Source organism: Pituophis catenifer, unplaced genomic scaffold (assembly GCF_029215685.1).
Source record: "Pituophis catenifer annectens isolate HBS135680 unplaced genomic scaffold, rPitCat1.0.hap2 SCAF_1, whole genome shotgun sequence".
Taxonomy (NCBI): domain Eukaryota; kingdom Metazoa; phylum Chordata; class Lepidosauria; order Squamata; family Colubridae; genus Pituophis; species Pituophis catenifer.
In genome coordinates this window covers 268,043,215-268,070,302 of record NW_027256881.1, presented here as the reverse complement: position 1 = coordinate 268,070,302, position 27,088 = coordinate 268,043,215, and the positions used below count along the sequence as shown (strand labels likewise).

The 27,088-nt window shown below is 35.6% G+C and overlaps 1 protein-coding gene across 1 annotated transcript in view; it reads right to left on the bottom strand.

The window, feature by feature from the left end:
* CD44 (CD44 molecule (IN blood group)) overlaps positions 1-27,088 on the bottom strand; it is an 87,168-nt gene that overhangs the window by 7,858 nt on the left and 52,222 nt on the right. The window contains exons 3-16 of the mRNA XM_070935725.1: positions 24,161-24,297; positions 22,773-22,844; positions 21,533-21,673; positions 17,912-17,992; positions 13,710-13,838; positions 10,350-10,478; positions 8,788-8,946; positions 7,359-7,550; positions 5,832-6,008; positions 3,840-3,977; positions 3,171-3,350; positions 2,474-2,650; positions 1,474-1,626; positions 487-645 (exon numbers count right to left, since the gene is read on the bottom strand). Of these exons, the coding sequence (XP_070791826.1) occupies positions 487-645; positions 1,474-1,626; positions 2,474-2,650; positions 3,171-3,350; positions 3,840-3,977; positions 5,832-6,008; positions 7,359-7,550; positions 8,788-8,946; positions 10,350-10,478; positions 13,710-13,838; positions 17,912-17,992; positions 21,533-21,673; positions 22,773-22,844; positions 24,161-24,297 (2,024 nt within the window). The remainder of the gene's footprint in view (positions 1-486; positions 646-1,473; positions 1,627-2,473; positions 2,651-3,170; positions 3,351-3,839; positions 3,978-5,831; positions 6,009-7,358; positions 7,551-8,787; positions 8,947-10,349; positions 10,479-13,709; positions 13,839-17,911; positions 17,993-21,532; positions 21,674-22,772; positions 22,845-24,160; positions 24,298-27,088) is intronic.

The following is a 27,088-nucleotide window of genomic DNA, read 5'->3' as shown; positions in this document are numbered from 1 at the left end:
TTTGTAGCTCAGGGTTGAAATGAGGGACCTTGGTGCTCTCTGAGCTTGGTTGCTTTCTTGCAGATATTTCATTACCCAAACCAAGTAGCATCATCAGTGCTAGCAGAGACCACCAAGGACCTCTCAACCAATTATTTTCACAAGTAACCTGTAAAACATTAATGATACAGTAGGCTGAAATTTACAAATCAAGAGGATATAAGAATCAGGTTTCATTTATGTATTTGAGCACTAGAAACACATAAGATTGCTGGCTGCATAATAGACAGAAATAAATAGAACCATGGGGACTATGAGGGAACCTGAGATGAAGAAAAGTTTTCCTTTCCAGACTCTCATTCTATCCAATGGAAAGTGACATACCTCATAAAGTGTTCTTAGGCGCATTTTTTTTTACATGCCTAAAATAGACACGGAAATTAAAAACAGAAGAATATCTCACCTAAAGAGGGGTAAAAAAGATCCCACCACCATTCTAGTGGATACCTGTATGATCAGTTTTATTTTTTTGATTTATTCCTCTTCGAGGAACAATTCCAGGAAATAAGACATCCATTGTGGGTTTTGTAGTATACTTGTCTTCACTAACCCATTGCCTCACTGGTTCTGAGGTTGGATCTTCTTTGGTCCCATAAAAGCCCACATCTATGGCAGTGATAAAGCAATGGAGAATGAAACAAAACTATTAGCTGCATTCCCTTGGCAGCATCGACCCAATATTTTTTTTCTCACAAAACAATATAATACTGGTTATATAATTCAGGCATACAAAAAAGCACACTATAATTCCAACAGCAAGTCCCTTCCTAATTAACTCCTGTTGAGTCCTGTTTTCTTTCCTGTGTCCACCAAAGATTATTAGTGGTTACCGGTAGTAAATTTGGTATATAGGTTTTCCATATCTATTGTTATGCACTTTTAACGGACAACAAAATAATTCACAAATAAGGACAATGGTTGCTGCTTAAGATTGGGCTTTTTAAGGGTTTTTTCTCCCTTCCCCATATATACATTCTTGCTCTGGTAACATTATATCCTAAATCTAATCATCATTTTACATACACTAACTGCAAGTTTCCAATCAATTTGTGATCACATAAATAATCACTGGATGCCTTTGGAGAATTAGAAAAAAAAAGATCACCATATACTGAATAAGATAATATCAAAAAATAGATTATAAGACTAAGATTCAGAATGTATTTTTTATGATTCAAGGCTTATACAGAATGAGGATTTATACAGAATCACAATGAAACCATACCATATTAAATCAGCTTAAGAACAAAATGAATCAGCGTAGAAATATTTTGTAAGTTGTTATATATTATTTGAATTATGATATGAATACTAGTCTAATATGAAAACCTTTTCAGGAGTTGTAAGAGTGAAAAATATATATACTGTAGGTACTATGAAACCATACTTCATCCATGCATCACTATGAAAGGACAATATTATTCACAGCAATACCTTCATAAAAATCACGTTCATTTTCATGTTGTTTACTGATTTCCGTGCCACTACTGGAAGTATTAGTAGGTTTTTCTTCACTGATCCAGTCTGGCTGGTAAATAGGAGGCAATGGTGATTGAGCTGAATCTTCAAGATCCTTGAGTATGGCAACTGTTTGATGAACCAACGATGAACTTAGATTTGGATATTTAAAATTTTAATCTGTGCATTGTCCAAATGAATTTCCATCCAAATAATCACTGCCCAAAATTTCTACTTCATTTATATTTTCTGTATTTTTTTAAAAATGGGCTTTTGAGCATGTTTACCATCTGGTCAACTATATTCACTGACTAAAAATAATCTAATGATTCACTCATGTAATATATCCCCAAGGACCACTGTAATTGGAAGCATATTAACCATTATTACCTATATGAAAGGTTTTGCTGCAATACTCTGTCCAGTTGATGGAATAACATCTAGTGCTCTCGTGCTAGATTCTCACAATTGTTGTAATGTTTTTAAATATCCCGCAACAGCTGGACAATCACTTCCTACATTTTTTACAGTAGTCAGTACTTTTTTTTGGCATTGTATTAATATTTGGCTAGATAAGTACTGTAAAAATGCAGCAGTATGAATTTAATCCTTGACTAAAGCAAGGTTACAGGGAAAAGAGAACTACAAAATGGTAGTGTACTAATTTGATATATAGCAGACCTGTAAATTCCCTTTCTATTTAAACTCATATACCATTACAACAAAAGCATGTAGATTATTTTCAAAACCTCATGCCAATTTTACATGTATAAATGGTTCATGTAGTAATTATTAAAGACTACAGCTGTTTCAATAATAGAGTTTTGTCTAAATGTGATGCCACTTAAAACTACTTGTTTCCATCCACTGAATAAGTGTCTTCCAAGTCCTGAAGGATTTCAGAATTAAATTAGGCTATTATATTGATTGATCTAAAATAGCAATAGAAAAAATTAATTATTTTTTCCCCTAGTACCTGTATGCGATGTTTTGTTTTCTTGCACATTGTCTGTGAGATTACTAATTCCAGGTATGAAATCATTTATTGATGAATTTGTAGAGTGATGAAGTTTTTCATTCAAATCAGGATCTTCCTTAATCAATGGATCTTGGGTAGAATCCTCATAACCATCAGCTTCAGTGGAAATCACAGCTATTACAGTATTGATCAATTGATTTGAAACAAAATAGGAGTGACTTTCACTAAATAAATTTCTAAAACATATATATAATGTATGGCTTCTATCTTTCTGACCTGCAAATCATTGTACTGGTTTGATAAATATAGGTATTTTTCATTTGGCAGACATATTTTAATTTAAAAGTATAAATATTTCCCTAATTTGGGATTGTGATGATGGAACATTGCTAGTGAAGCATTCACAGCGTTCATTTTCAACTATTTTCATCACCTAAACAAATGAAGTGAATCAACATTCTTCCATAAACTGATAAGTAAATTATTTGTACTCTCGTAAACCTTGAGGAATTGCTGCTAAGCCATCAGTTTAACAGCTATTCAACATCATTTTCCACATACTTTCTGGCTGTACTTTTATACAGATTACATGTTAAAATACCATATAATATATGCATGGATTTTTTTTCTTTTTTGAGAAAGACCCCAAACATAGCAGAATAAGCTGGTTATAATTGTATCTTCTGAGAAATACCTGTCTGAGTTGTTTCCAATTCAGGTTTTCTCTCAAGCTGAATAATTTCAGACTGAACATCTTCCCTAGTTTTGTTCTCAGGGAGATCATTTTTATTGTCCAGTCCTGGATGGATGTCATAAAATGATGGATTTTGTGTGGTTTCGTTGCCTTTGCCTTTCTCCTTGGAGACTACAGTTGCTGCAACAATTAATTTCAAAAGATTGCATACAGCATATTACTTATTATTTAGAGTAATAGATTAAGTAATATCATTCCTAGTTCAGAAATATGAAAATGAGTAAAAATTTATTTGCCTAATATCAACTAAAATTTCTTTGGAGAAATTCCCCAGAGAGAAAATTGATTCTGTGATTTTTTCTAAATTTTATTTATGAATATAGCTAAAGTCAATACAATAATATATTATATACTGATGTACAAATACAATCTTTATGGATGAAACAAAACCTATTCCTATACAAATAAGATTTATTGTCACATTATATATTAATCACATATGAGAAAGTTTTATTGGTAACAATTTCCAATTCATATGGCACAATGGTTAATGGCCTCATATTCTATGTATTTAAAGCTATAACACGATTCAACTAGAAAAATAATAGAAAACATTTTTTTTAAAAAAATTGCTAATACCTATATGTGAAATATTATTTTCATGCTTACTTGCAGTTGTATGAAGAATTCCAGGCAGCAATTGCTCTCTAGATGTGTTTGTGTGATATTTTTCTTCACTATTCTTTAGGTGCAATAATGAATCACGAGTAGGAACTTCAGAGTCAGTGTTAACACTGGAAACTACTGCTGTTACAAAGATGTCTGGGTCAGTTTTAAACACTTTTCAGAGCTACTTTTCCAGTTGCACTTTTACATAGTTAGAAAGAGAAAACCAAGAATATCTTAAAACTGTTTTAGCGGAGTCAAAGTTTACACTCCATATGAAATAAGTTTTTTCTTCCTTCCATTCAATCATGTCCGATTCCTGGAAACTGATTGAACAAGCTTCTGTAGTTTTCTTGATAAGGTCTTTCAGAAATGTTTTGCCATTAACTACTTCCTAGGGCTCAGAAAAAGTGACTGGACCACTTTGTGGTCCTGGCTTTGTGACTAATATGGACTTGGCTTTGTGACTAATATGGGACTAGAAGTCAAAGAGTTTCATGTTTTCTAGCCTGAAACGTTAACCACTAGATAAAACTGGCTCTCAATATGAAGCATTTTTGTCATCATTTAGTCATGTCCAATACTTATCTAGTGAAGTATATTATATCTATATCTACAGGGCCTAATTCAGCTGAAAAAAATAGTGCAAAATAAATGCATTTTCTTTTACAAAGAACGAATACTGCTGTGGAATAAATCCTTTTTCTGCTAGAATTAAAGAGGAATATTATAGTCCTCAATTAATATCTTCGCTATTTAATGACTGTTTGAAATTATGACGGTGTTGAAAAACTAACTTTTTGACCTGTTCTTATACCTACAATCATGGGATCGTCTTTTGGGCACTTCACAACTGGGAGGCATTAACAATTGTCATTGTGTTCAATGATTGCATGAGTGCCATTTGCGCACTTCACAGCCAGCTTCCAACAAGCAGTCAACAGAGAAGCCAGAAGTAAAGACACAATTCAGTCATGTAATGTCTACTTAACAATTGCAGGTGATTCATGTAACAACTGCATTGCTTAGTGACTGGCTTACTATTCCCAAATGTGGTCATTAAACAAAGAATACCTATACATTTGGGAAAGTATGATAAACTTTCAATAACAGCAATAACAAAAAGGAAAGTATTGCTTTTTTAACCTTTCCTTTTTCATGGCCATTTTCATCTGGAAAGCTGTTTCAGGTGATTTCCAGTTATGCATTTAAAATGTAGGCAAAGTATCTACCTATTTAGGCAAGTGCTGACCACCTAATGCAGCCTCAACAGGTCGTGAGAAATATTTTTGTAGATCATCGCCTTCTATAATAATACTTGGATCTATGTTAGGACTATATTTGCACAAATTTAGAGCCTTGGTGGTACAGGGGTTTAAAGCACCCTGTTATTAAGCTTATTAAGACCAGCTGCCTGCAATTACTGCAGGGTTCGAATCTCGCCAAGGCTCAAGGTTGACTCAGCCTTCCATCCTTTCTAAGGTAGGTGAAATGAGGACCCAGTTGTGGGGGCAATAAGCTGACTTTGTATAAATATACAAAAGGATGAAGGCTATTGCTGAGCACATTGTAAGCCGCCCTGAGTCTTCGGAGAAGGGCGGCATATAAATCAAATTAAAAAAAAAAAATATTCTTAATTCTCTTCTCTCTGTTTCACCTAGCTTTACCCACTATATAAAATTTTCTGGGAAGCAGAAAACCATTATTAAGAAAGTAAAGAACTTATCCAGAAGAATGAACTCACTGGCAGATAATTTCCAAAAAAGAACTCCATTTTTAATAAATAGATTAAACATGGCTCACTTTCTGCCAGAACCAAAATAAAGGAAATTTCAAATTTCAATTTGTACTATAGCATCTTCTTTCATGGAATAGATTTTAGAAGATGCCCATCTACAATAGTAAAACCATGGGTGCTGCTAATGGCCACACTGCTAGAAATAATGTTATAGTCAACACAATACATTTTATATTCAACAGTCATACTGCCAATACCTGACTGAGAAGATGCATTTTCATAATAGCTGTCCCTTGGAGATACAAGTACTTGTAGGATATCATGGATTGTCCTGTTTGCGACAGAACTTTGACTCCTTTGTGCAACTGTATCAACAGCTGTTGGCTGATGTTGATTTTCTTCTTCATGTTCAAAGCTTCCATTGGAGAAAGTAACTGTTGCAGTTATGATAAATAAGGCAGTAATAAATTTTAACTATTTGTGTATTCAGTTGATGGTGTCTCAGATTCAAAGATCTGAGGGTGCTTTGGCAAACAGATATGTATTTAGGCTTTCTGGCTTAGTTTAAAAGGAGCATATAAAAAGGTTCCTTGCGTGTTAGATCTCTTAATATCAACAGGCTGTTACAGTTATTAGGTGTTTTGGGTTCAGCGTAGTTCACAAATTTACTGCCAGTATTAAAGTAGGTAACCGCATGAAGTATAATTAATTCCCCAGGTTATATGGAAACCGAACTAAGCCAAAATACCTGCTTTTTCTATTAATCAAATTTAGGCAATGAACTAATTTCAGGAGGTTCAAATCACCTGAAATCCAAGATTTTACTTTAATCAAATTGTATACAGTATACAATAACAAATAATTGCAAATGGACATGAGTCATTGCACTGCCCGATAGATGCAGCAGAGACCCCTGGTTTGTTCAGACACTAAAAAGGCTATAAACTTCTATTCTTACATCTGAAACCTTTTATTACATCAAACCACTGGCTCATCTACCCTGTGACTCTCCATGTCAGACAAGAATATGTCAGATATCAAAGGAAGAGCCTTGTTACCTGGAATGAGCCTTATTACTTATAAATTAGAGCTGAAAATCTGTTCTAAGGTATCTATAAAATTCACAGGTGAATTTACAGAGAAATAAAGAATATAGATTCTGACAGAGTAATTCTGTTTGGAAACTGACTTCACATCTCTAGTTTATCTCTAGACATAATGGCTTTGCAAAGTAACTACCGGTATATAAATATTGTTTCACATAATGTCTTGCTGAAGAGTCATTATTTAAATCTGTAAACTGCTATCTAAATCAACTCTTATATAATTAAGAGTGAATTGGGGGAGGGAAAGCAAAACACAGTTCTTTTTTACAATTTACACCTTATCATAATCATCATATAATCATAAGTTTATTTGTCAAGCATATATGAGATAACAGGTAAAAGTATAAACATAATTGGAATACATGAAAAGAGTAAGTAAAAAAGAAATATTAGGACAGGGACGGTAGGCACGCTGGTGTACTTATGCACGCCCCTTACAGACCTCTTAGGAATGGGGTGAGGTCAACAGTAGACAGTTTAAGGTTAAAGTTTTGGGGGTTTGGGGAAGAAACTACAGAGTCAGGTAGTGCCTTCCAGGCATTGACCACTCTGTTACTGAAGTCATATTTTCAGCAATCGAGTTTAGAACGGTATTTTGTTTAGAAATTTGATGAAAAAACAAATGCAGCTAATTTAAAGAGGAAGTTGGCTCTGTAATGGAAGTATTCATATTGTTACCTGGATGATGAAAAGATTCTTTTTCCAGGATACTTTCTTTTTCATCGGAAGGGGAAAATTCTGGATGTAACACGTCTGAAGTGTTGATTGCAGGGGATATTGTGTCTTCAATTTCCAGTTCAGGAGATGCACCCTCCAGTTGAGGCTGCTTTGAGTCTTCCTGCTTGAAGAAATCATCACTGGAGGACACAGCTGTTATGATGATGTTTTGAATCAATTCCATTATTATGTTTGCTGAATAACCCTCCAGATTATCTTGTTAAAATATATATATGGCTTGCACTTTCATTATGTGCGTTAGGCAGAGGAAGAGGAAAGTAGATAAAATTTTGAAAAGTATTGTTGAATTCACAGGCCCCATAATCAGCACCACAATTTTCAGAAATGGTTGATTTTCCAGAGATGCCCCAGACACCAGGAACAATAGTAGAAGGACTATAACAGCAGTAGAGGCAGAAAAGATGTGACAGCAGCTTGCACCCTTATCTGATCTATCAAATGTGTTTGATAGATGCAAAAGGCTTTGTACCATCTGGATTCACAGTAGCATCTTAAGTCCAAGAACACTCTCCTTTTTCTTCCTTTTCTTCTTTTATTTGGACGTTTTCTTTCTTGAAATATTTTGGAGACTCACTTCAGATATATAGTCCAGATTTATATTGTCAATCCAAAGTCTTATTTTGGATGGTATTCATTGTCAGAATGAAGTTCAGACAATTAAGCTTATTTAGTTCTAAAGGTGCTGCTGTATAAATCCAAGGAAATTGAAGTAGAAACACTATGAAATATTGAAGCTAAAATACCAGATTTATCCTTCATTATCAACTTATTAAATAATTTAGCAGAAAACATAATGTGTTACACATTATGATCACTAAATCTAAGAGAAAAAGCTTTAGATAGTGAGAAAAATTGTAATTGAAAACTCAAAAGAGAAAGCCCACAAAAAGCCCAGTGCAGTAAGAGACATTTTCCCATCTTCAAGAGAAGATGGCAATACTTTTCATAAGAAATAAAGCTGCAACTGTACAACCAAATTTGTCTATCAACATACAAATGCAATCTATTTCTCTTGTTCTAATGTTGGCAAAAGAATGCCTTTAGATAAAAAGCAACTATTATTACCAAAGTATTTGTTTATGAAATGGTTTAAGCCAGTGCTTCCAAAACATTTTCCTTTATTATACAAAACCACTTAGCAAAAGTCTTCAATATCATGGTTTTGGTGGATAAAAGCAAACACATTTGGAAAATGGCTCTATATGTTTGAGTCTATTTTCCTGTTTGAAGTCATCACAATACTCCAGTTAAAATTATCAATACTTCTAACAACTAACTACATTCTGAGTTTTGATATTGTGGAAAGAAATTCTACTTCAAACCAACATAAATGAAAAATGTGTTCAGTAGCATGTTTAATTCCTCATACCGGTAGTAGTTGAATATTGTTCAACAATTCCAGTTAGGACATCCGCACTTGTGTCATTTGTTGAGTATCTGACTTCACTGTCCCTTCCAGAATGTACAGCAGGTAGCAATATATTATAGGCTGATTCTTCTTGTTTGACATCTTTGCTGGAATTCACAGCTGTTGTGACAATGGTTCAAATGACAATGGCTTGAATATTTGGAATCCCACTATCAACTAGCACTTGGGCTTAAGTTATTTTAGAGAATAATGTATATGTATATGTTAAGGCAAAGGTTTTTAAAAGCACAGATCACACATGTACTTTCATGTACTCGAAAAATTTGCATACATGAGCATGACTATCTCATGAGAAATGCACTATTCCTGGTATAGACAGATGAAATAATCAGACGTAAAAGAACAAGCAATATCTTCTTCCTTAGTTGAAAGCATTCACTGAGGGTGGTTTCTAGTCTGATGCCTTAACCACTACATCAAACTGGTTCTACATTAAAGGAAGTTAGGTTTGAATCAACAATCCCAAGCATATAAGTGTAACACTAACATTAAAAAAAGCTTCTGAACCTTGAATAGCTTCATGGCCCATAACATCTATATAGGTAAAGATTTTTTTGGCATGGAACTACATAAGAGGAAAGTTTTCATCTGGCAAATAGTTTGTTACTCTGTTTTCCCCCAAATAAGACATCTCCTGATAATAAGCCCAATCGGGCTTTTGAGTGCAAGGCCAAGCGCTTATTTCAGGGTTCAAAAAAATATAAGACAGGGCCTTATTTTCGGGGAAACATGGGTACTATAGGAACAGAATCAATCACGTTGGCAAACGTAGAATAAAAAGAATAAAAGGTAACACCTTTTCAATATGTGATCATTTTTTTAAATTAACTTCATTTAATGAGAATGTGGATTAACCATATAGTTCCTTTCACCAACACCATCTGCTCCCCAACAGTAGCATAAGTAAACAAAATAAATTAAAATAGAAAAAGATAGTAGAAATGGTATTAATTGAACACACTTGTTAACTAACCAACTTGGCTATTAACAAGAAAGAAACTTATTCAGATTTATGCGTAGAGAACTCTGCAGCATCATAATAACCACCACCAAAACCAAAGCTAAATCCGTCATAGATGTTTATCAATTTGACATTTAATTTTGGATTTGCCAAGTGAAAGTATAAAACAGACACCAATGGAAAGCAGATAAGGCAGCTCAGATTTTGGCCATTTCCCATTCAAATTAAGCACAGATTTTAGACACAAGCCTTTCATCTTGAGAGCATTGCTGGGTTTCCATTTCCAGCATTAGCTAAGACAGACATTTTCCAATGCAAAAGCCAATGCCAGCTATGCAAAATAGACCATGCAGAGAAATACAGCACAAAATCATCCACCAGTTTCAACTGAAATTCTTCTATTATTTACTATTATCTATCTCAGATAAAATAATCTTTTGTAGATCGATACAAATACTATACTACTGAAGATCTAAGCCTACATCTAAAAGGCACTATCATACCTTAATTATTACAATGCACAATAGGAATTAGTTCTTACTGGTATTTGACGTCTGAAGTTCCTTATCACCACTGTTGTCCCACTCAAGAACAGTTTCAGGATTTTTTTCCCCAGACCCTTCTTCTTCATCATCACCACCACCATCATCATCATCTTCAAAACTCTGATCTATTGATTTATTGATGTAAACTTATGGTAAGATTTTTATATTTTCATCCAGTTATCCATTTTTCTGTTGCTTACATCATTAATATGTTCTTGCTTCACTGATTGGAATAGTCAGTAAGAGATGAGGAATGGATTATCTAATTTCAGTTCCATCTCTCTCTCTCTCTCTCTCTCTCTCTCTCTCTCTCTCTCTCTCTCTCTCTGTGTGTGTGTGTGTGTGTGTGTGTGTGTGTGTGTGACTGAATGTAAAAAAAAAATCAAGTTCACTTTAAACAAATGATAGAATCTGGATTGTGCCCTCTGATTGTGATTTAAGGCAGGCAAAACACATATTGCTAAACACATACCAAATCATTTTTACTTCAGCAACTGCAACATTTCAATGAGATATGAGGTACTTGAAAGATTGATTCTAATTACAAACCTAATTCTAATCCTAACTCTTAAAAGAATCTCCCCCATAAAATGGGGTGGGGGAGAGAGTTCTTTGGAAGAACACAAGTGGGATCTGAATATGAATTTATTTGGAAAGAATGGAATGGAATGGAATAATAGTATTCTTACATATAGAAATGAGAGCACAATAGGAACTATATTACATTCTGAGCTGACTGAAGACAATATTCAGTGAACACACTTCTCCCAGATTTACTGGGCTTCCTAAAATTATACAAAATCAAAGAGCAAGGAGTAAAATTTATGTATAGCCAAAGAACAAAAATTTCCTGCAACAAATCCAATCAGGACAATGTACTAGCAAGTTATTAAAAAGCCATGACTAAATTAATGCACTAATTCGATAATATGGAATATAATTTTATTCCAAATACTAAGAGGTGGTTTAATTGAATTTTCTGAATGAGTTTGAATGAAATTGAACAACCTTTTACTCTTAAACTGATAATAAACTATGAGATAATAAAATCAGAATAATAGTCTTAGCAATCAAAGATTCCCTCTGTTACTACTATGAAAGTTAGTATTATGTACATCTTTTAAGATTACATAATTGTCCTAAAGCTTACGCTACAAATCCTTAAAAATCAGTATTGAATCAAAGATACAAAAGGAGTCAACCAATGCTGAATTGACATGTTAACTGTGGAAATATTGTCACTGATACCTGGTTGGAAAACAGGTAAATGAGTTTGCAGTATTTTTATTAAGTAAAGTAACAATACCCGATTAAACTGCAGAAAGGAACGCTAAAGTCTTTGCAGTTCATTTCAAGTAATCACCAACCTGGCATTTGCACTTCAAGTGCAAGTATGCACAGCCTATATTTACATGCCAGAGCAAAGTTACATTAAGTCATGGACAGAAGATCAGAAAATTGATGCTCATAATAATATAAACTAAAAATTATCTTCCTCATAACTAATATAAATTGGGAAATGGTCAAAAGTGCAAGTTCTTTCCTTTTCCTTTATCTATATTCTGGTGCCTATATTTATTCTTACTTTTTATTTCAATGAGTTTCCATGTTGTGTATCAGTTATGAATGATGCAACTTAAGAGATGCAAGTGTAATTTGGCTTTCTGAGTACATGTTTCAAGAAGAAATAGGACAATATGAAAAGCAAACACTTCGTCTTTGGCATCATGTATCATGTATGTACATGCTCATGCAACCAGGTATCCATATCAGAGTATAAAAAGGCTCACTTGCAGCCAACTTTCTCTTGCTAAAGCCCCCATATGTTGCCTTTTAAAATGTATTTCAATTCTTTTCTGGTAGGTAGGTATTTATAACATTTATATGGCTGCTTAACTCAAGCAAAATGGGCAGCATACAAAAAATCAAGTATAAATACAATCCCCCCCCCCTCCAAACCTCCTCACAATACACTGAAAGTCAGCTAAAATCATAAAATGGAAACCAGATTAAAATATACTACAACTCTATAATTAGGGCATCTAGATTCAAAGGCCTGGGGAAGGAGTCAGAACTTAACTGTGTTTCTAAAGACTTTATATCGGGAAGTAAGTATGAACAAACTGTTCTTTTTGTCAAGATAGAGTAGTTGAAGGAAATGTACATTTCTTCTTCCAGATAATGCTGATCCAGCTAATCTAGGCATGGCCTGGTAGTTTTTCCAAAGTGAATCTTTCTGAAAAGGGTCTGGTCCTTCTGGACCATATCCAGAGCATGACAAATGGTTGCATCTTGTGGAAACTGTAGATACATACCTATACTGGATGAATTGATGTGACTATGATCCAGAGGACACATTCAACACCCATTTACTGATGGCACAGTGGCTATTCAGCTGATAAAATCTGGAGAAAAACTCTCCAAGCTTAACAATATGATTTGAAGGAACCACATGAATAGAGTAAAAAGGAAATCAAAATGACAATTTTCTGGATTCACCAGAGAATTGAATCAGTAAATATTTGTCAAGAAAATAAGTTTATATATCAAGGCTCAGGAGTATAGGACTATGGAGGTGTAAGTGGAACCTCAGCATGACTATGGAAAATTTATGGCAAAATGAATGGAGAGAAACACATGCAGGTCTTTAGAAATATTTTGTTCTTCTCCAATCACACAGCCCAGTTTAAATCCATTAAGGAACCAGCTCATATACGTCTTTTCTTTGTCATATCGTCATTTTTTTTTCTTTAAATTGTAACTCTTATAGAAATGGGCTGCTTTTAAATAGTTACAATTTACAAGGCACTTAGATAAACAATATTGGTGTAGAACCTAAGGATATGGGCATTTGACTTACAATACATATTAAAAGGAAATGCTTGCAGGTCTTATCTGCATGTAAATTATGGGGCACATTTTATTTTTAAAAGTAAACTGAAAGGAAGATTTAAATTCATCTAAAACAATTAACTGTTTAGTAATTGGGTCAGTTTATTAACAAGCAATGCCCCTGCACTAGGATTTTAGTTGAAGCAATCATATGTCTTTCCATACTATATATGCAAGAGATATGCCCATTAGCTTTTCTACATGTCAGCACATAGATTAATTCCTAAAATAGCATGTCCTTAAAGCATACTTGCAGTATGCTCTTAAAGCAACAGTTTCACTTAAGTCCAAACAACAGATTTCTGTATGGCATACAGTGCACCAATACCAGAACTGTTCAAGCAGCACTCATGAAGAATATATGCAACAATTTTTTTCCCAATGAAACCAAACTTTTGGCCAGAGATTTTGAAAAAAAGCACAGGCAAAAGACTATGATTGACTAAAACATTACAAGAGTTTACCCTTCCTGGAGGTTTTATTCTGCATTCCTTTATGTTCTTCAGGTGGCCACCATAATGGAAAATCTTCAGTGATTTGCTGATCTTGACTAGAATTTCCATGATGCTTTCCATGATTTGAATTTTCTTCAGCTGTAATGATGGCAGAATAACTACAGTGTTGAATATGTGTTGTTTCTTTGATCAATAGAACTTCCTCAGAGAAGATGATAAAGGGTCACTTCCTGTGTCCTTAAATAGTCCTGTTGTTGGTTTTCAAATATACTGATAGGTGTTTTATTTTGGGAATACTCTAAGGCAAGATGGATTTACACACTAACAACACAAACATTATGAACACAAAGTAAAGATGTGGGGGTTTGGAGAGGGAATCCAAGTAATAAACACAGTGTCACATCCAGAAAATAACAATGAGGTTACTTCTGAAGCACTCCAAGAAAAAAAATATTACTGATAGTAGTAGAAAGTTGAGCTCTTTAAATCCAGATGTTTTGTTTCTCAAACAAATCTAGTTTTATCATGGTTATATTAAAGGATGATAAGAATTTGCATTTCTGTTGTCAGTTTGAATATAAAATGGGATACCCAGCATCCTTGAACTGAAGCTCCTTAATTTGCTGTAATGGGATTTTCAAATAGGAAGCTAGTTCAAGGATCACATTTTCAGTTATTTTTGTTCAAAAGGTATTTTCTTATGGCAATGCAGAGATAGAGAACCATATTATAATCTCCACCATTGTAGAATACAGAGAAGTAAATCTAATGGAGATCAGTTTCAATGATAAAAGAGAAAGCAACAACAATACAAAGAACAGAAGCCCTTGAGCAGATGAAGATATCAGGAAGAAGAGGAAGAGCCCATTGAAGTAAAGAACAACATAGCAACTTTCCATTTCAACACAATGGGAAGAGAAGAGAGGATGGTTAAGAAATATATGCTGGAATTTCATCACATATTTTCCCCAACAAGTGATACGTTGTTTTTATGCACAGTCTAAGAATGGAAACTCTTAGTTTTCAATTTTGAGGTTCCAAACAAAACCAGGAATGAAACTTATTTGGTATAGGGATTGAACTGTAAAACATTTTTCTGGACTGTCTATTATTCAATGTAATCTTCATTATCTGCCAGTCAATCGCATAATCTGAAGTTCATATAATCATAATTGTATAAGGTTGTTTTAGAACTGTAACTTTCCTCTGTTTAATATACAATATACATATATTGTATTTACGTGGAAACATCAAAGCTAAAGTTCAAGTCTATCACTTTCTAAAAAGTAACATCAATGTAGCAGTATTAATATAAGCAAAGTTCCCTCCCCTAACCAAAGTTTCTTGTATAAAATACTTTATATGATACAAACATATTTTGCATGAATATACATTCTGTGCACAATAGAATATTCAGTGCAATTATAATTTACAGCTAACAAAAAGTCAATTGCAAAATAGAAATCTTAAACCAGGGAAATTCCATCGTATCACCCATGCATTCACCCAAATGCAGAAAAACACATACAAGCTATTGAGAGATACTTCTGACAGAATGAATCATCAGAGAGGGAGGAAGGAACCCAGAGTATAACATTGCAACCGACACAGATCAATAGGATTACATTAATCCTTTATCTAGGCACAGAGCAGGAGAGTACAGAAAAATCATTCCCATTCACAACCACCACCTGCAATGTTTGGAATAACTTGAAATAATAAGTGTTTGTCAATTCTATCTTAATATTATTTACTACAGAATAGGCAACAAGCACAGAGACAAAGTCTTTTTATAGGTTTTGAATCATATAGCTGCAACAATTTAGCATATAAAAATTGCTTTATCCATGGGTATTTGAGAAATCAAAAATCAAGGAATGGCTCCAGATTTTTTTTAACAAAACACACACACTAGTTTAAATGGCATTATTGGCCAGAACTTTGAGACCTGTTTCCAGCTTACCTTTTCATGAACTGATGAAAATTGGCTTCTGAGTTTGCCAAGTTTCACCAGAAAGAAATTTATGCTTCTAATCTCTGAAAATTATTGAAACAAAAAAAGCTGCATTCAAAGTAAGCATTGCCAAAAGCAAATCCTGAAAATTTGCAATTGCAGGTAAATATCCAAAGTAATAACAAAGGTTTCCATTATAACTGTGAAAAAATGAAAGCTATTGCATAAATTAAACCATCTTTCTCTATAGAAAAGACCATTGCATATATATATATATATATATATATATATATTGCTAAATATGATTCAAAATAGAAAAAAAGATGTACACTTATGAACAATTAGATATCTTGGAAGGAAAAAAAATCTACGAAAAGTTTTTCTAATGGGTGGATCTCCAGTAGATAGTCTCGTGCCTATTTGTATGTTTTTAAACATCAGGAATTGGGGAAAAAATCATTAGGAAACTGGAGATTATTGATCAATCAGTTCTATGAAGACAATGAAAACAAGTTTATATTAATATCACCTTGAGAATATCTTCCATTAGTTAGGCTGTTGTATAACTCACAACTTCTTTAAGAAATCTAAAATCAATGCTGAGAAAACAGAGACTGTTGCAATACCAAAGTCATGTTAATAGTTAGCATGTATGTAAAATGATAAATAAGAAGGAAATGATCCATTAGATTAGAACAATTCACATAAAACTGCATTGGATAATATGAAATTCTCTTCGGCTTCACTTCTGAGAATCCAAATATATTAGCAGAAAAACATTAAAAAACCCAGTATATGAAGAAATGCAAGGTGAAATCAACTGCAAGATGAAATCCCATCACAAGGCTGGATGACAAAATCTCAAACTGAAGTTCTTCCTCTAAATATGAAATGTTATCATAACCAAATAAACACTTTCTTTGCTTTATATACATAGTCATAAAACCATCCGTAAGGGTTTTTAATGAGCGTTTTGGCTGAAGGATCCACAATGACATATATTTCCAATATAATTGCTAGAAATACTAAGAAAAAAATTACTTTTTCCAAGAAGACTTAGACAAAGGATATGTCTCCACATTTATATCAGGCCCAACCCCAAAGACAACAAATCCAACCGAGTCCAATCTTTTATTTGCTTACACCTAATGGGAAGAATCTTGCCTACTGACACCCTAACCCTCTACACCACAGGTGTCAAACTCACAGTGTCACGTTGCTGTCACATGATGTTTCACGACCTTTTTCCCATTTGCACAACTGTGGTGGGCGTGGCCTGCATGTGACGCATCCAGCCAGCGGGCTGGCAGTTTAACATCCCTGCTCTACAGTAATAATACACACTGATATATTCTACAGGCTATCCTAAGCCTCTTTCCCTTTCCTTTACACCTGGAACCACAGTCTGCTAATTTGGGCTTTTCTCTGGAATGTACTGCTTCCTCCTTGAGAAAGCTCTATGCTGCCAAGACTCCCTTCCACTGTTTCTCCAAGTGCACATTCATCACAATTTAACAGGTTTTGGGGGGGATGTCTATTGCTTAATGAATGCCACAGATTTTAATTTTAGTCACAGACTGTAAAGAGTCTATTAGATAATTATATGCATTCAGAAATATTTCATAGAGCGAAGCCTGGGCACAAATGGAGCCAATCACTAGACCATATAAAATCATCTGATCAGCTCTTACCCATGAGACTCATCCTCCCCACTTTTTTAAAGCAAATATCTAATGGCTCTACAACAGAGGTATCAAATCCTATGAGCTCATTACTATAACATACCATCTTTAGCAATTATACAGTATAAAATCTGGATACATTAAACCTAAATGTTCCTGTCATATACTAGAATTTTAATTTCTTGTTATTCAAGGTATTCTTTACTTTAGAAGATACAAGAGCTTAAATGTATGATTCTAAACCAGAGGAATATGAATGAATATATATTCTTTCATATAGTCTCTATATATAGACTATACAGTCAATGCAGCAGTGAAATGCACTTACCTTTGCTACCGGTTCGGGAATGTGAGCGCACGCGCGCGTCTTCTGCACATGTGCAGAGGATAAAAAAAGGGACGTAATGACGTCCCGATGTGTGGGCAGAGCCTCCCGCCGCTGGCACTACCGGTTCACGCGAGCCGGATAAATCCGGCCTAATTTCACCGCTGAGTCAGTGTCAAAAGGATAAAGGAGTACATTGTCATTGTTAAAACCAAGTTACAATAGATACTACTACAATTATTATACTTACTAGGATTCTGATCTTCAGGATTTCTTGGATGCTGATGGTCATCCGTTCCATATTCTGGTGTAAATGCTGTGATATCGTCCTCTGTGTCATAAAATATGAATGAGCTGTACTCTTTTCACTTAGTGACCAACCAACAACACAATCTTCAATCATATGACTATGTTTTGTATTCATGATTTTGTGGGGACAAAATATTGTATGGCATTTTCTCTTAGCGTAAATGATATTTTAGTTAGAAAAAGTTTGTACTGTATACTTTCTGTGGACTATTATGCACAATTATTATATGTGCTTTTACTAATGCGTTATTCAATTACGGTAAGTGCAGTTTCCCTAACACTTGAAATAAAGTCTTATTTTGTTTTTCCAACAATAAATGTTGCACTTCCAAGTTTCAGAAATCCTTGTGAAGCCAGGGCAGATCAGCAAGAATCCTACTGGAGCCACATTTTCCCTTAAGCCCTTCATTTTATTAGGTCCATATATACTATAAGGCAGGCAGGACAGCCTAACAATAATAGCTATAAAACTAAATAGGTAATTCTCAGAAGAAGTTTCTTTTTATACTGGGTGAGGTGATGGCACAGAAACAGTCACATGGATAATGGAAAGATTTTCTGGCTGCTTTATTGTGTTTTAGTTTGAAGTGGGATAGCTAGAGAAAATGTATTGCCTCATATGTACTGCACTGTATTGTAAACTCCAGATAGGTTTACAGCATCATGTTTTATTTGCCACTGATATACCAGTCTGGGTGGGAGAACTCTGAATTAGTGAAAATAGTTTTAAGGGGTCCAGCTAGGGGACATCATTCATTCATTCATTCATTCATTCACTCACTCACTCACTCACTCATTCATTTATTTATTTATTTTTTAAAATTTTTATACCGCCCCCTCTCCAGAAGTACTTGGGGCGGTGAACAGCCAAAATTAAAAAACATACAATATAAACATTAAAATACTATAAAAACAAAATTAAATTTATATTGGCTTCCCCCAATTTAAAACCCCTTACCCATAAAATTCAGCAATTAAAAGATTTTTAACCCGCCCGGCTTGCTGAAATAAAAAAGTCTTCAGAGCCCGGCGGAAGGTCCGGAGGTCCGGGATCAGTCGTATCCCTGGGGGTAGCTCATTCCAGAGGGCAGGTGCCCCCACAGAGAAGGCTCTTCCCCGGGGGGGGGGGGGTCGCCAGCCAACATTGCCTGATCGACGGCATCCTGAGGAGGCCCTCTCTGTGGGAGCGTATTGGCCGGTGGGAAATTATCGAAGGTGGTCTCATAAATAAGCGGGCCCTAAGCCATGGAGCGCTTTGAAGATGAGAACCAATACCTTGAAGCGCACCCGGAAGACCACTGGAAGCCAATGCAGCTCGCGCAGGAAAGGTGTCACGTGGGAGCGCCATATCGCCCCCATAAGTACCCGCGCGGCTGCATTCTGCACCAGTTGGAGCCTCCAAGTGCTCCTCAAGGGGAGCCCCATGTAGAGAGCATTGCAGTAGTCCAGGCAGGAAGTGACGAGGGCATGAGTGATGGTGCATAAGGAGTCCCAATCCAGAAAGGGGCGCAATTGGCATATCAGGCGAACCTGATAGAAAGCCCCCCTGGCCATGGCTGTCATATGCTCTTCTAAAGACAGCCGTACATCCAGGAGGACACCCAAGTTACGCGCCCTCTTCGTGGGGGCCAATGTCTCGCCCCCAATAATCAGTGATGGCACCAGCTGATTATATCGGGATGCCGGCAACCACAGCCACTCAGTCTTGGAGGGGTTGAGTCGGAGCCTGTTCCTCCCCATCCAGACCCACACGGCCTCCAGACACCGGGACATCACTTCAAGGGCATCGTTGGGGTGGTCTGGGGTGGCGATGTACAGCTGGGTGTCATCAGCGTACAGATGGCACTGCACCCCAAAACCACGGATGATCTCGCCCAGCGGCTTCACATAAATGTTGAACAGGAGAGGCGAGAGGACCAACCCTTGTGGCACCCCCAACCAGGTGCCTTGAGGTTGACCTCTGCCCCCCAGCCAACACGGACTGCAACCGGTCAGAGAGATAGGAGGAGAACCACCGTAAGACAGTGCCTCCCACTCCCAACCCTTCCAACCGGCGCAGCATGATACCATGGTCGATGGTATCAAAAGCCGCTGAGAGGTCTAATAGGACCAGAACAGAGGAGCAACCCCTGTCCCGAGCCCTCCAGAGATCATCGACCAACGTGACCAATGCCGTTTCCGTGCTGTACCCGGGCCTGAAGCCGGACTGGAATGGATCTAGATAGACGGTTTCATCCAGGTACTGCGGGAGCAGTACATGCATAATTAACATGCATAATTTAGAGTCGAGTCTGAAGTGCATCTTCAGGCTTCAATACTTTCCAAAAAGCCCATAGCTAGAGATATTTTCCCCCTTTTTCCTTTGGAAGATAGGTAAGAGACTGTGGTCAACCATCATTATTTAATTGTCATATGGTTGTGTTTTTACAACTAATAGTCAATGAAATAAACTATTAAGGTTTGGTTTTATTGTTAAAAATAGTTTAATTTTCATTATTACAGTATTTGTTGTCAAACAGCAAAATTATCAAAAAATTCTGAAGATTAGTTAATGGCAAGGTTTCTGAAATGTGAAAAACATGGGTGACTAAGAGGAGAAAGAATTGTCGAAAACCATATTTTTCCTTGTTTTATTGATAAATGCCTCTGCTAGCAAAAAGAACCAACTATCGGCAAAGCAACATCAATTAGATACAATTTTGTATGCTTTTTAGTGATGTCTTTTTCTGTAATATATATCATTAAAATACTTTATAGGTAGCATGGGAGACAAAATAAATTATGTCTTGGTTTTTCTTTTTGCTAATTCCCGAAGTGAGTTCTGTTCATTGGAAGAATACCCTTTAGACATGAACTATGCTTATATATATAAGCAAAAGATGATCCCATGATCCCAGGACACTGCAACCATCATAAATATGAACCAGATGTCAAGCATCCAAATGTAAATGATGTGACCACGGGGATGCTGCAATGGTCATAAATGTGGAAAATGGTCATAACCCACTTTTTTCAGTGTTGTTGTAACTTCGAATGGTCACTAAATGAGCTGTTGTAAATTGAAGACTATCTCTAATGTAGAATTTCCCCCAATGTACTTCAGCTCCCAGAAGCCTCAAAAATGTTGATGCTTGCTGAGCAATTCTGAGAACTGAAGTCCATTCATCTGGAGACCATCTAAGTTGAGAAGGTCTACACAAATTCTGATGGATATCTGTGACCTTTCCAAGGTACTATTTAAATGTCATTCTGTAGAAGGCTGATCAATGCCTTGAAGAGCCTTGGTAGTACAGGGGTTTAAGGCACCCTGTTATTAAGCTGGTTATTAAGACCAGCTGCCTGCAATTACTGCAGGGTTCGAATCTCGCCAAGGCTCAAGGTTGACTCAGCCTTCCATCCTTTCTAAGGTAGGTAAATTGAGGACCCAGTTGTGGGGGCAATAAGCTGACTTTGTATAAATATACAAAAGGATGAAGGCTATTGCTGAGCACATTGTAAGCCGCCCTGAGTCTTCGGAGAAGGGCGGCATATAAATCAAATTAAAAAAAAAAAATGCAAATACCTTGTGTGAAATCACTGGGATCTGCAGTTCCTCTGCCAAATGCAGAACCACTGCCCACACTGCTGTCATCTTCAGTAACTTGTGGCCTTTCTGTGACCTTCTTTCCTTCAACATACCGTGATCCATCAGCATTGAAAATTTCTGAATGAAAAAGGATATACAGTATTTAACATTACCCTGTTGACTGAAACTAGACAAATGAAGCAGGAAATGGTTATATAGTGCAATGTGAAAACTTATTAAAATGCTTATTGAAACATAAACAGTATGCAAATGTTTGCTCAAATTGGGATTATGACTGAATAGTATGAACCTAAGTGGTAGAAAGCTTCAAGCTGTTAAGTTCCTCTCTCTTCCTTTGACATGGTCAGAATCAAAACATGTCTTTTTCTGGTGTTATTACATGTGACATTCTGATTAAATCTACACAACTGTTCATTTATAAAGTACTTCAAAAATATATAATTTGGTCCTAGCTTGTTTCAATGAGCCAAAATTTTGATTAAGAGTGAACAGTATTTCAGGGAAAGCAATTCTGCTTTATAAATTTTGGGATGGAGGCTGCAGAAGCCAATATAGAAATATGTTGACGTGAGAATAAAAGAAGGCTTTTTTCCCCATAACAGCATATTTAAGGGTAAATTCTTTTGGCCACTATTATGAAATAATTCCTTAATAAACGATTATCTCTGTCATACAATAATGATTGTGCACTTTGCATGTGTATTTTCAAGAAATACTTCTTTTCTTTGAAAAGTGGCACATAATATATTTTGTGTATGTAAACACAAAATGGCATTCCCTACTGGAAAAACTATGCCAACATAGCACTACAGAAAATAACATGCCACAAACCATTATGTATTGCGGTCTCTGGAATGCTTGATTTTTGTGAGACTTGCAAAATTGTTGGATTAGAAAAGCAATCTATTCAATACCTTTTTAGCAACACTTGCTGAATTTACAATCCTACCCCATGCAGAATACCTGCAACTGTAACATCAAACTACCTGTGATAAATCCTCACTAAAGACTCCCAGAGAAAAATGTATCTCATTTTTAAAAAAAATTGCAACTGTTTTCTGATTATAAATTAGTCTAAATAGACTATGTTATCACTTAAAACCAGGCTAAGTCTCACTAAGTCTCAAGTTTAGCGACACATTCCACATTGTTCGTGCACTTCAGTTTCACCAGAGGAAGGCTTTATATATTTAAAAAAATGAAATTCAATCCTTACCAATACTGCTGTTATTATTAGGCAAAGCAGAATATAACTTTTTCACTGGCTCACAAACCACATCTCTTGATTCTAAAAAATAGGAGACAAAATGGGAAACAAAAAAATCAACAATATATTGGCTAACTTTCATAAAAGAAACAAAAGAAGATGGCCTGCAGGACTACAAAGATGAAGTCTACAAAGATACTATCCTTATAGTATATATATGGATATGGATGTGTGTGTGTGTGTGTGTTTGTGTGTGTGTGTGTGTATTACACACACACACATAATTAATACACACACATACCATAAAATTCATGTGGATTATGATTTGTTTCTTTCACTTCTCCAGCTGCTTAACTACATTGGACTTTTACTTTTAGAGACAACAATGACAGAACCATTAATCAAGACCTTCCCTAACTCCATATAAACACCAAGTAAAGTTCATGTTTTGGAACAAAAGCAGCATATGAGAGGTGAATCTGAGTTGCACCTGTCACTTACATCTCCATAGTCTTTATCCTCTGCAAATGTCTGCTATCAAAAGTCTGCAACAGGACTGAAACAGCATGTGAGAAAACAAGCCAGCTTCAGAATCAAGAGATCTGCAGACTTCAATACCATATTCTGTTTTTAACTTTCCTTTTTGCTTGCTGAAGACCATAATACCAAGAGTGCTTGCTACCTAGCAGCCATCAGATCACAATGTACCGTATTTTTCGGAGTATAAGACACACCTTTTTCCCCCCTAAAAGAGGCTGAAAATTTGGGTGCGTTTTATACTCCAAATGTAGCTTTTTCAAAGCTTTTTTTCAGCCCTAATGAGGCGCTAGTGAGTGAAGCAATCTTCCTAACTTTGCCTGCTCCCTCGACTCTCTGCTGTGCTTTAATGAGGCGCTAGCAAGTTAAGCAATTTCCATGCTTTGCTCCGACTCTCAGCTGTTCTTTAGAAGCTTTTTAGCCCTAAATAGGTGCTAGCCGAGTGAAGCAATCTCCCCCCATCCCCTGTGCTTTGCCTGCTTTTCTCATTACTGCTTCCTCTCAGCTGTGCCTTACAAGCTGTTTTTTATCACCAAGCAGGGGATAAAAAACCAGCAAATTAATGTGCTGAAGCTGCCCAGACTAAGGACGCTAGCCAGATAAATACCTGGTAGGCAGATTTTTTTCCCCCTATTTTCCTCCCCAAAAACTAAGCTGCGTCTTATACTCTGGTGCATCTTATACTCCAAAAAATACATTTTGTTGAATTTATTCAATTTTATGGATCATGAGGTATGCTGACCAGGAACAAATGGTTTCTTCGTACACATTGTTCTCTCTTATCTTTATTCTATTGTGTTTCTGTGTCAAACAGAAAAATTTCCCAGCAATAGAAAATATGTGACCAACCCAAAACACACCTGATGAATTGAAGCAATATGTATCGTATCGGTCAGAAATATTTGAGGCAAGTACATAAATTCCTGTGTTGTTTGCCGCACAGAGATAATAAGGAGTATGTCGGGGAAGTACGATTTTGTCTTCTATATAACCATATCTAGAAAAAAAGGGAAAACCAGCATTGAGTTAATGTATGGAATTATATAGCCAACAATTGATAACTGTTCTGATTCCATACATTTGCTAATGTATTTGTTCCATACTTCTTTCTTTATTCATTTATTATTCATTTTATTTTTATACTGCCGCAACTATATGGCTTAAAGCAATTCAGAAATGTGGCAACACAAAATTATGACAAAGTATAACGCTCAGTGATACAGAAAACGTAAAATGCAGGGCATTCTATTGAATGTTATACAAAATTAATACAGAATAGAATGCAACAATAAGAATAAGAAAAACAAAGCTTAAAGAAATGGAAGAGCATTCCCATGCTGTGGTCTAACTAATTCAAAAAGTGTCCTAAAGTATTCTACTGTAAGTAATCTGCAAGGTCAACAAGATCGTGGCAAGTCTTTCACAACATGGAAGCCACCTTCTCTTAAGTCTCTACTCTCCCAGATTTTACAGGTGAGGAATTACAAGTAATTTTCTCTGTTATGTTAGCATTGGACAGGAATGCATGATACTGAATTGTAAAACTACAGTTTTAATTTATAAGATTTTTGTATTCTAAATGATTTCACATCTTAGTAGAATGCAAACAAGAAAATGAAAGAAGATTGGATATAAAAAAGATCTACAACAATTTACTCGACTGATCTTCCTTAAATTTAAGCATAGAGCTCCGAATTAGTATTGAGCAAAATATCTGCAAAAACGAAGCAGCCATCTTCAAAGCACTGAAACAGTTGTCCCTATTGAAGGTATCCAAGGTTGCTTTGAGGCTTTTCCCAGATTATTTCTGCAAGCATCATCATCATCATCATCATCATCATCATCATCATCATCATTTAAATTACACGTTTAACAAATAATAAATAAATGCATCTAGTATACATGCATGGACATTTTCTTCAGCAAAAAGTCTCAGTGGAAGTGCTGTTTGGGCATGCACATGCAAAGAACCTGAGAAAAGTTGAAGGAGCTACAACAAACCTACTAGAACAGGGAAGATGCCTAAAAAAATGAACGATACTTAGTACCAAGCAGCTTTGCAAAATGCTCCTTTTGTATCCTATTTATCAATCTAGCATAAATTATATAATTTTACGCATTATTTGCTTAGTATACCATAACCAAGGGAACCATAATTAGGTGATTATCTGATAATCTCTCTCTCTTTTTTTAAGTAACTTTTGGGAGAGAATTTCTAACTGAAACCCTAAAGAACACAGCAGTTTGGATAGCACTGAGTCATGAGATGAGTCAGGATAGCCAGAAGTGGCCTTTACTCTTAAGTGCCTTTACTCTTAAGTGGCCTTTACTCTTAAGTGCCAACCACACTCTCAGGCTCATAATGATAGTCATATATTGTTTCAACCCCTCTCACCATTCTGCATGTTATAACCTCAGGTTCTTCTCAAAGGGTATATGATAAATTTCCCCACATATTAGTTAGTGAATAAATGTTAAAGAGCCATTAGTTTCTTTGAAATTGGACAACTTTTTATATTCATTAAGTGAAGAAAAACATTCTGGTCACGCATTCAGGAAACGATAAGAACTCTTTTCTGCTATTAAATAATACACTATGTCTTCTTATACGAAGAGATACTATTAGGCAGCTTTAAGAAATTTTATCTCTTTCAGCTCTATGATTCCATGAATCTAGAACCCCTGTCTCCCCTGATGCAGGAGACAGAACCAGATTCTAGTTTATCTCCTGAATGAGGAAAAACATACGCCTCTCTAAACATTGTGATTTTGTAAAAGATGTAATATCCTTCTTGTTGTTCTCAACTGAATGTAAGCATCTATGGAATCTCATAAATCAAGCAGAAATATTAATCTTACATACAGTTAAATATGTGTATAATTAAGTAATACGTTATGGTCACCTTTACCAACCTCATATTAAAATGTCCCATACTAATGTGGATTTTAGTCACACAATTTTCATGTTCATCTTCTTTGCCATTTGTGTACTTTAAATATTACAAAGGCTAGAATCCTAACAACATTTACATGGGAGTAAATCACAATGAATTCTGGACACACGTAGAATTTCAATGTATTGTTTTCTAATTTAAAAATGTTATGATGATCTACAGAACACTGCTCTTTCTATTTTTGTTACAGAATTAGGCAAGGAGTCATCATTGAAAGGGATGTTTTTTTCATGCCCAGTGGAGCTAAATAACAACCTAGTGAGCAGTACATGCAAAAGCATTCTTCTAATATGGGCAAGTTGATACAGGTAAACTAATCTGATTCCAAAAGATAAAGGGCATTTATAATGAAAACATATTTCAATTAAACTTGGAAATTCAGTGCCTATTGATGAAAAAACCAACATGTTTGTATGCTGGTAGCGGGGCAAAAGTTGTCAATGAGTGCTCACATGAAGATATTCTTATGCATTTGGCTAAACACATAAACACATACACACCTTACAACAGTACTGAAAAAAGGGATTTACAACAATTTTTCACAGTTAAAACTCTTGTAGCATCCCCAGGATCATGGGATCAAAATTCAGATATTTGGCAACTGGTTCATACTTATGAAGTCATGTGATCACCTTTTGCAACCTTTTGACATGCAAAGTCAAACGGGAAGCCAGGTTCACTTAACAACCAGATTACTTAATTATCAAACTGTGGCAAGAAAGCAATAGCAATAGCACTTAAATTTATATACTGATTCACAGTGCTTTACAGCCCTCTCTAAGCGCTTTACAGGGTCAGCATATTACCCCCAACAATCTGGATCCTCATCTTACC